Here is a 10,692-nt window from a genome sequence, read left to right on the forward strand (position 1 = left end):
CCAGCCTGAATTTTGTTCATCTTTTCATTGCCAAAATAGATGCCATGTGTGCAACATATGTTGAACCTGCTGTGCCTGGAGCTTCATGTTCTTCCGCTGAGGACCGCAAAGTTACGGTCACTGTACCATGCGAGAAATAATTCAAGGCATTTTAAGACTGGCTTCTAATGCTTTAGGTTTTCAGAGTTCTTCCTCTTACCTCTGGCTCTGAAGCACTGACTGATGGGCAAATGTGGTCAGGGTCAGTGGGGACGAAGGGTAAGCTAGGCTGCATGCAGTACCGAGAGCCCTTTGCATACTCATTAAGCACACTACTACTGAGCTATAATACACCATTAAACCCCTAATTCTTTTTAGACAGGGTTGCTAATTTGACGAGGAGCCTTAAACTCTGTTTCCTGTGTCTGCCTCCTAAGTAGCTAGGATTATAGGAGGTGCCTCACTTATAACTACAAGGGCTTTGTTGTTGTTGTTTTGTGTAGGGAGTGTGTGTGTTTGTTTGGCTGATTTTGATCAAGCCTCAAGTAATCACCTGTAAAATATCTGCTGATAGTGTGAAAACATAAATTATGTTAATATTTTTTTTCAGGTCCACAAAGGAGTTCATGGGTTGGTTAAAGACAAGGCTGGTAAACCGATCTCTAAAGCAGTCATTGTACTCAATGAAGGAATAAAAGTGCACACAAAAGAGGGGGGTTATTTCCATGTGCTTTTAGCTCCTGGTGTCCATAATATCAATGCCATTGCTGAAGGGTACCAGCAGCAGCATTCACAGGTAAGAGTGTGGGTAATAACATTTGTGTATTATTTTGAAACTCTTGTTTGAAAGCTTGAAAGGAATAAAGAAATGAAAAGTGTCTCCACCTCTTGAGTACAGCAGCTGTCATCTTTTTGTTGCCAAAAGGTAGTTTTCTGTTCCTCAGCAACAAAGGAAAAACTTGCTTAGCATTTTGTACAGTGTAGATGACACTCAGGTGCCTTCCTGGTTTGCTTTATAAGCCCAAAAGCGTTTAGTGAAGCAGGGCTGTGGTTTTTCATAAGTGGCTTTTTAAATTTTAATTTTAATATTTGATGTGTATAGATGTTTGCATGTATATATATATGCATGCAAATGTGTGTACCATGCACATTCAATGCCAGCAGAGGCTAGAAGAGGGTTTGGATTCCTGGATTTTGTAGAGCTAGAGTTATGGATGGTTGTGAACTACCATGTGGATGCTAGGAACCAAACCCAGGTCTTCTGGAAGAGCAGCCAGTGTTCTTCAGTGCACAGCCATCTCTCCAGGCCCCATAGTGACTTTTTTGGATGTTTTTGTTTATTTTTTTAATTTATTTAACTTTATGTGTTGCTATGAAGGTATCAGATCCCTTGGAACTGGAGTTATAGACAGTTGTGAGCTGCATGTGGGTGATGAGAATTGAACTTGGGTCCTCTGGAAGAACAACCAGTGCTCTTAACCACTGAGCCATCTCTCCAGCCTCAATAGCGACTTTTTTATGATTCTTACACTTTATCTTTCCAGGTCTTTGTGCATCACGATGCAGCCAGTTCAGTGCTAATAGTCTTTGATACAGATAACCGGATATTTGGTTTACCAAGGGAACTTGTGGTAACTGTGTCAGGTAAAGATTTTCAGTTTTTAGTACCAGTTCTGCTATTATGCTTTGAGAGTGGCTAGCCCCCACAGATACCTCTAGGTAATTGTTTTTTCCCTAGAGTCTACTTAGCTAAACCTGGTTTCCCCAAGCTGTTGCCCTATTTGTTCTCCTGGCTTGCCCTAATTTCTGCAGGTCCATACTCAAATTCACCTCCACTGAGAGGCCTTCCCTCATCACTCTAGCTAGCACAGTAGCCCTGTTATTATCTCTACCCTATGCTTTTTCCAATCTAATATTCATCATTGATACCATATGTATCTGTTCACTGTATTGACTACATTTAATGTCCACACCAAAATAAAAGCTCTAGACAGCAGAGTTGATCTGCATCCCCAGACCCTAGAGCCATAGTTGGCACAAGTGGATCTTACTGGATGTTGTTAAATAAGCAAATGCTGCTCTATATCAAGAGCACACTGGCTGCTAGAACTTACGTCTTAGTTTTTCAAGGTCCAAGAACAAGGAAACACTTCCCCTCTGGGTTAATTTGGGTCCTTGTTTGAACTACTGAAAGGTTAGGGGAAATATATGGAAAAGGCAATATTCCACTGTACTGCACCTGTTTGACACAACAATCTTCCACTCATTTCTCAGTTCAGCTTGGACTTAAAGCAAAAACCCAAGCTCTGTTGCAGAGGTGGGGGTCTCTGGTGAATCTTGGGAAAATGGTATGGTCACAGGACCTCTTGTAGGGTTCTTAGCATTCTCATCTGAACCTGGCAAAACACAAAGAACTTGATGGTTAAAGGCGCTGGAGCCAGATTCAGCCATGGGTTAAATCTAGCTTTGCCAGCCAATTAGCTGTTGTGAACTTAATTTTTATTTCGTGACTATTATTTTTCGGTTGTTGTTCCTAAGGATGTTGTGTTGGTGACCTTGTATATAAGTTTAAAAGAGAGCTTAAGGCAGAAGGATCACTGCAAGTTAGAGTCCAGTCAGGTCTACATAGCAAGTCTCAGGCTGAGGTACAGTGAGGTCTAAGTAAACAAATGCCATTGAGAGGGCTTAGTGGGGAGAAGCTCTTGCTGCACAGCCTGATGACCTAAGTTCAATCCCAGAAGCCCACATTAGAGAGAACCAATGCTTACATTGTTCTCTGACCTCTATATGCATGCATGTGTGCACACATGTGCATGCACACAATATAAGTAAACAAAATGTAACTGAACTTTTTTTAAGTTAAAAAAAGAAAGAAAGAACAATCTGGGGAGCTGAGAGTGCAGCTCAATAGTGAGGAGCTTGCCCTAGGATCAAGTCCAGCACAGGAAAAAAAGAAAAGAAAAGGAAAGAAGATCTGGGAAAACAGCATTAAAGTAATTAGAAATTCTCTTCAGGTAGTAGAAATGTAGTGGTGTTGGGCTTTGATTCTTGCTGGGTTTGCTTATTGTTTTCTAGCTTGCAGACTTGTACATGCGCTGCTCCTAGGGTAATGGGGGGTGATTCTGTTGAGATACTAGAGATTCAAGCAGTCTACCACAAAAGAACATCTCCAGACCAAGCAAATTGCTCTTAACAACTGCATGAAATTAAAGTAGATAACAGACTAAAAAGTGCCATTGGAAGTCGTTGCTTGTTCATAACATCCCATGTGGTCTTGTCGGACAGGTGCCACCAATGTCAGCATTGATTCCTAACAGCCTGCATCATTTGGTGTATCTGCTCCATCAAGTCTAACAGACACAAAGATGGCTTCCATCGGCTACGGCAGCATCATGATGAGTATGAAGATGAAATTCGCATGATGTCCACTGGCTCCAAGAAGTCCCTCCTAAGCCATGAGTTCCAGGATGAAACGGACACAGAGGAGGAAACATTATATTCTAGCAAACATTGAAAACCACGTTTTGCATATCTCCCTGCATAAGCACAAGCAAAATGACAGCTCCTCTTGGGAGACACTGCAGTAAGAAGAGAGATTCCTTCTTCAAAGAGCTTTGGGAAGTGAATATCACAGGCAGATTTGAACTTCCCTTCCTTAAAGAACTCTAAACCTTTTCTAAAATCTGATTTCTATTTATGCAGCAGAAAATGGGGACAGGCCACTTTTGTTTCCTTTTTAACTCTAAGATGAGCTGTTCAGAGCTTAGATAGTAACAGCATAAAGCCATCTAGTGGACATTGTGTTAGCTCAGCAGGTGTTTACTAGTGGCTTCAGTTTTGTTTCTATTTACTTTAAAGGCCAAAAGAATCTAGAAACATTAAGGCAGGGACACCAGTCAGACTCTGACATAAAGCTTTAAACCTCAAGCTTCTCTCCTCTATTGAGGCGTTTGTTCTCTCTCCAGTTAGCAAATACGCTGGGGTTTCTCTTATTCAGGTAATGGAGGCTGGGTGATTCTTTAACATATATGACATTAGAAAGCGGAATAAACGAGCTTCCGTATTTTGTCTTTCTACCTGTTTCCAAGCTGGATCAGAACTGGTAGGCTGTGCTGTAAGCAGGATTTTACTACCTCTCTTGTAAGGTTTATCAAGCTCTAAATAGCCTCGTCTTAGGGGGAGCTCACTGTTGGCTGTGTGGAGACACCAGGGGTCCCCGTGAGTAGAGGTGAGAGGGAGATGGAGCAGAAGTGAGGACTTGCCTGTCTTAACTCGGGAAAACCCACAGGTGCTGCTGCTTTATCTGTGAAGCACTCGCTCTTCTAGGGATGCCTGTTCCTTAGTGTTTCCTAAATCTCAGCCCTTTCCGTGTTACACACCTACAGTTTCCAGATGATTCCACACCTGAAGGTCCTGAATTTATTGATGAAAATATCTATGAATGGAAGAGACCTACTTATACACTCTTAATACATTTGGATCCATAATGTCTACACTTGATGCTCCAGACCAAGCCTTCACCCTGTGATGGCATACTGTTATGGAAATGCCGTGGCCTGTGTATGCAGGCCTCTGCCAGTCCTTAACAATTCCTTTGACAGTCTTTTTTTAATCAAGCAATTATGTTAAAACTTTCAGCTCAAAGCTTTTAAGTATGGCTCCCTCCATTTAAGAAAGTCAACTAAAGGACTGCCGTTTGATGGGACAGTGGTGTGAAGGTGTCCCCTTCACTGTAGTCAGGCGAAGGCCTGAAAGATTTGCAATTTATGGTGTCTCTTAATGCTGTTCAGTGGAATGATGCTTTTTGTGAGTGTGAGTCTTACCAATGACGTAACAGTTTAATATCTTTGAATTGTTTAATGGCCAGGTTTGTGCTGAACTTGTACTAAATCAGGGGATCAAAAATCTAGCTCTTACCTTTCAAACTGTATTCATCCCATTAATGTATCCATTACCCCAAAAGCCTCAGCTCACCTGGGTCACTCAACCATGCTTTGTGAGGAATGCATCCAAGTGGCTGTATGAAGTCGAGATCTCGGGTAGTGGAAGGGTATGATGAGATCATGATATTCGTTAGCTGTGGTCACTGAGGTAGCTTAGGTTCAGCCACGCTGGAATCGGTGATGGCATCAGCAGAACTGAATCCTTGTTTTGCCACCTGAGCAGAACAGTTCATGGAAGTGAACATGGAAGAATGAAGGGCACATTTCTTTTATAGTTTCACTTCTAATAACACTTTGTGTTTTCTAAATGATGTATAATGCTTTTTCAGCTTTATTTTTTAAAAGTGCCAAGTCAGAAAACCAATAGGGGCTTATGGCTGGGCCCTGCTTGGGACATTACAGCTAGAAACCAAGTTCACGTGGCAGTCTTTGCTTTACTAGCCTGGTGTTCACTAAGATACCTTTCCACGTGTTCTCTGGAATTAAGTGTGTCTTTAACAGTACATCACAGCAAGTGGAGGCCATGCCTTTTAAAGTATGTATGAAATTTTTAGAGATGAATATACAGAATAGTTGTCTTGGTCATTTTTTCCTTAAATGAAATCCAAATTCTGCTCTAAGTTTCAAGTCTTGAGCTTCTAATGCATTGAGCTGGAAAACCAGCCCTCCCCATCCTCTGTTACCCATGAACATGAATGTACACGATCCATGACTATTAAGACTGTGTTCTTAGTCCTGCCTTCCTTTATGTGTGGCTCTAATCTAATCTTGGACCATTTGGCAGCAAAGGGCACTGAAGCCATATGGGATGGGGATGCATTCCGTCAGTGTTTCTCCTGGAGACTCCATTTCTTTAGAGTCATGGACCCTTTAAGTGTCACAGTATTAGGACCTTTGCCCAGTCTGAGATGTGCCTTTCCTCTGCTCGCAGGCAGTGTTTGTCCTCGTGAGGAATTTAAGCCTTCTTCACTCCCTGCTTCTTAACAAAGCAACACGATTGGTAGGTAATGTTTGAAGTGTCTGCCTGTGAGGATGCACGTGTACCCATAAAGACTGGCAAGCCTTTGGAGCACTGGTGGAACTCTGGGTGGTGCTGGGATCTGACCCAGTGGAGAGGACTTGCTTTCCTCACTAAAGGGAACTGGCTTTGGGACTCTTATCAGCCTTGAGGAAGGAAACATTGTATTTTTGGCTCAGTGTGCTTGGTTAATCTTTGGTGATTTCATCTGATGAGATTTGCTGAATTAGTGAATATTAAATTTAAACTAATATGAGTGGAACAATAAAAAGGTAGTGCTTATGTCTGAAACTTGCCTGTGTTTTTTTGAGCTAGCACCAGGTTACCAGTAACCGAGACTCCCTACTCCGTTTATTTCAATTTATTCCCAGCATCAAATAGGTTTATTGTCTTGTCATACTCACACTTGTGCCAGGTCTGTCCCTGTTCTCTCAGGAGCTTCTTGGTTATGAATATGTCATGGTGTCCTGCACTGTGGGTCTGGCGGGATTATTTTATGGTAGCAGCCCAGCATTTCCCCCAATTTTTTTCTTTATTATTATTAAAATTCCACTAATGGCTAAATATTCAATGATATTTCTGTATAGCAACTTGTTGATAACTTTAGGTTTCTGGTTTATTTTAATTATAGTAGTTAGCGAGGAGGGTGACTAGGGCCTTTGGTTAATGTCAATTGAATTTGGATTTCTAGTTTTTGAAGAAAACCCTCCCAATACCCACTTCTCCTTTATATATGGCAAAAAAAATTCACTAATGGTTCTTAGAATACTCTCCTGGTTGGTTTGGAAATCTGAAAGTAGGTTACCATTTTGAGGCAACTGAATAAAAAAATACGTAAATATAGACAGTTACGATGTTTATCAATGGCGTACCATGAATGTACTAGCTACATTCTGCGCTACAGATTTTTTGGAGGTATGACATGGAATTTTTTATGTTCTTTTCACCACCTCTCTGCCTTTTTCAGAATGATACTTCCCAGTTCCAAAACTGCCCGTAGCTATTCTGTGACATGCCAACGCCCTTTCATCTTAAGTGCTTCAGTCTTGTTTTAGTTTCATGCACTGTGCCTTCAAAATGAAAACTTTAAAAGGAACTTTAAAAGAATTGAATAGTAGTTTTAAAATTAATCTGTGTTAATTTATGGTGAAATCTAACTGTAATGAGGTCCTTTTGTTTTTTATATGTAAACAGATCTACTAATCCTGTATAAAAGTTATTTTATGATGTTTGTCTTTCTTTGTGTGTTGTCTCATAATCTTTACTCAAAAACAATAGACCAAAGAAAGTTACTGCTCTAATGTTAAAAGTTTTAAAGTTAAGTTGTTTCTGCCTAACTTAAGCAGAAAAATAGTACTAAAGTCAGAATGCCGGGAGTTTCCTGCCTATCTGAATGGACAAACAGAGACGTTTCAGGAGCAACGGCAGCACACAGCAGGCACAGATGTAGCTCCCCTAGAATGATGTCTTTGCCCACTCCACAGTGGCACACACACAGTAACAGCCCAGGTTTAACACTGCGCCCACATCACATCTATTCTGTGTGCTAATCCTTCGGAGCAGGAAGGCACAAGAGATTTATAGACCTGTGGTTAAACTTGTTTGTTAAGATTACTGTCCCTGTTCCAGGTGAAGCCCAGTTAGAATAAACCTGTCCTGGCACGTCGGGTGTGGTAATGATGAATCCAGTGTCCTTGTTATCTAACAGGTTTCTTCAATACTGCTGCTCCTAAAACGGGTTGGGAGAAACAGATTTACATAATAAACATGAGCTGTGCTGACAAGGAACTCCTAGAGGGGTGGAAACGACAATAAACTACGCTTAAGTAGCATTTCGCATCTCTCAATAGAAAGTCTCCTGAGGATGTCCTGAAGAGGTTTCAGCCTGGCCCAGTCTGTGACTGATGCATTTGCAGTGTGGTCTTGAATTGCAGAAATCTCAGAACAGGCTCAGAGTCTCAGTTTCTGTAGTGTGGGTTACGAGGTCACGTTAGCATGATATTTGACGCAAAACTGAATACTCCTGAGTATTATTTGCCTTCATTTGTTCCTTTCCTGATCCTTTTTTTTTTTTCAGCAATATGAACAAAGATCTTTTAGAGGACATCTTTCCAATTTAGAAAACATATCTAGATAGGAAAATTTGCTGGAACTTTCTTCACTGTGTGGTTCAGTAGGTGGTCTAAATTATGACAGAAGTTTTAATCTTCTAGATGCCTCCACACTGTCTTTAGGTAAGATTAGGTTGTATATATTCTCCTTTGGTAAAGGCTTGTTTAACTGCTTGAAGTCCTGCCCTGAGTTTTACCATTTTTTTTCATACCTGAATCAAGAAGTCTTTTGGTTGGCTTTATAAACACAATCTGCTGATTGTCTTCGATGTCTAGGAGCTGTTACCACCACTGTGAATCCAGTGATCACCACTCGATGCTTCTTAGTTATGAGTAAATGCCAGCATGCAGATCTGCACATCTCAGTCTCACCTGCATTTAAAATCCAGTTCTATTACTGATTCTGTATTACTTATCATAAATTTAAATAACTATTCCATTAGTGACCTAAAACTTTAAAAGCATTGGAATCTGATAAAGCATGACATTTAATATTACAGCTTCCACCTGCATTAGCCAGTATATGGGTCAAAAGCAGCATGCCACTTCTTTTGTACTTTTGACTAGGGTCAGATGGAATTTGGTTCCCTGTTACTGTGTAAACAATCAAATGAGCATGAGCAAGAACGGCAGGTTGGCTTCAGTGAGGAGAGTGGAAATTGTAAGGTGTGGAGGAGTATAGTGCAATTTTGCGTCTCTCCTGGAAGAAGAACTGAAGACAAAAGGCCACGAATTTCATGAATAGATTGAAGGCAAACATGGTGATTAAAGTGATAGTATGGCTGGGCATAGTGCACACCGTTAATCCCAGCCCTCAGCAGGCAGAGCTGCTGCTGACCTTGATGAGTTTGAGGCCACCCTGGATTATATAGTAAAACCCCATATCTCCAAAGGCAGGGGTGCAGGGAAGAATGGATGCCTCAAACTTTAGCACAAATCATGTATTCAAATTGAAGACTACGAATTGACAAAGTAAAGTCAAGCTGTAGTGGAAAATAAGCGGAATTTACGGTGGAACATTTCGAAGCATTTAGAAATAATAACAGTGTTCCTAGTCTGGGATTGTGTTGAGGTTGAGGCCAAAGTGAAGAAGGTGTGGAGAAAGTTTAGGCTGCTAGAGCTGGGGACGGGACATAGCTCAGCGCAAAGCAGTGATCTACCATGCACAAGGCCCAGGGTTCCTGTTCAGCCTGAGCCACCACCACCTGTTAGCATTCCAGGTAGTTCCCAAGACTCCAGCATCTGCACCACACCGTCACTTGTGATGACCATTGTTTCTGGAGGAGCCCCTTGCATCAGCCAGGTTTTGTTTAGGATATGGAAAGACATAGGAACCTAGCGTAATCCTAAGGACAGACTGTGGCAGGAGTGAGGAATGGCCAGGCTATGGTGATGGGCTGAATTAGAGGACTGCTGGGTTTTGGGGAAATAACTTCAGGAGTTTCAGATACAAGAAGCTGCAAAGAGAATGCAGAATTGACTGCTGAATCTTAATGTGGAGGATGTGGATGTTAGGATCCAGGGAAGGACTATGTATTGTGCTCTATTCAATAGGACTTGAATGAGGTGTATTTGAGAAGGGACCAGGCATATAAAGTAGGATGCCTAGAAACTGACCAACTACGCAGAACACAGTTTCTGGAAGGTATCTCCATCATAGAGGCAGAGGGGACCTCACAACTTTTTCCCACCATAAGGACAAATAGAAAAGCTTCTGCTTTTTTCAGGTGTTGGCATTATCAAATATTGTAAATCAAGAAGCAAAAGATAGTCAATGGAGACTATCACAAGAAACTATAAAATAAGAAACTTCTGGAACAAAAGATACAAAATAAAATTGGGGAGTTGTTTTGGCCAGAAGAGAGGACACGTTAGACATTCTTAGAGACTTAAGAAATTTGAGGCGAGGGCTGGAGAGATGGCTTAGCGGTTAAGAGCACTGCCTGCTCTTCCATAGGTCTGAGTTCAATTCCCAGCAACCACATGGTGGCTCACAACCATCTGTAATGAGGTCTGGTGCCCTCTTCTGGCCTGCGGGCATACACACAGACAGAATATTGTATGCAAAATAAATAAATATTAAAAAAAAGAAATTTGAGCGAGACTTCCAGCCATGGCAGCTATCTTTCAATAACTCACCAAAATAACAAAGGGAAAGAGGAGGGGGACTCGCTATATGTTCTCCGGGCCCTTTAGGAAACATGGAGTTGTTCCTTTGGCCACATACATGTGAATCTACAAGAAAGGTGATATTGTAGACATCAAGGGAATGAGCACTGTTCAAAAAGAAATGACCCATAAATGTTACCATGGCAAAACTGGAAGAGTCTGCAGTGTTACCCAGCATACTGTGGGCATCATTGTAAACAAGCAAGTTAAGGGCAAGATTCTTGCCAGAGAATTAATATGCAGATTGAGCTCATCGGGCACTCAAAGAGCAAAGACAACTTTCTGAAGCGGGTGAAAGAGAATGACCAGGAAGAAAAGAAGCCAAAGAGAAGGGCATCTGGGTTCAGCTGAAGTGCCAGCCTGCTCCACCCAGAGAAGCACACTTTGTGAGAACTAACAGGAAGGAGCCTGAGCTGCTGGAGCCCATTCTGTACAAATTCACTGCCTGATGTACAAAAGAAAGAAAAGACCT

General features: G+C 41.6%; 1 protein-coding gene and 1 pseudogene across 1 annotated transcript in view; both read left to right on the top strand.

The window, feature by feature from the left end:
• The window catches only part of Cpd (carboxypeptidase D), a 62,126-nt gene extending 54,959 nt beyond the window's left edge, over positions 1-7,167 (top strand). Inside the window, 3 exon segments of the mRNA XM_038327035.2 lie at positions 590-775; positions 1,524-1,649; positions 3,281-7,167. Coding sequence (XP_038182963.1) covers positions 590-775; positions 1,524-1,649; positions 3,281-3,493 — 525 coding nt within the window. The 3' untranslated portion in view covers positions 3,494-7,167.
• A 3,018-nt stretch (positions 7,168-10,185) lies between these two features.
• Positions 10,186-10,669, top strand: LOC119811447 (annotated as a pseudogene).
• The last annotated feature ends 23 nt before the right edge of the window (positions 10,670-10,692 follow it).

The sequence above is a fragment of the Arvicola amphibius genome, chromosome 4 (genome assembly GCF_903992535.2).
Source record: "Arvicola amphibius chromosome 4, mArvAmp1.2, whole genome shotgun sequence".
NCBI lineage: Eukaryota > Metazoa > Chordata > Mammalia > Rodentia > Cricetidae > Arvicola > Arvicola amphibius.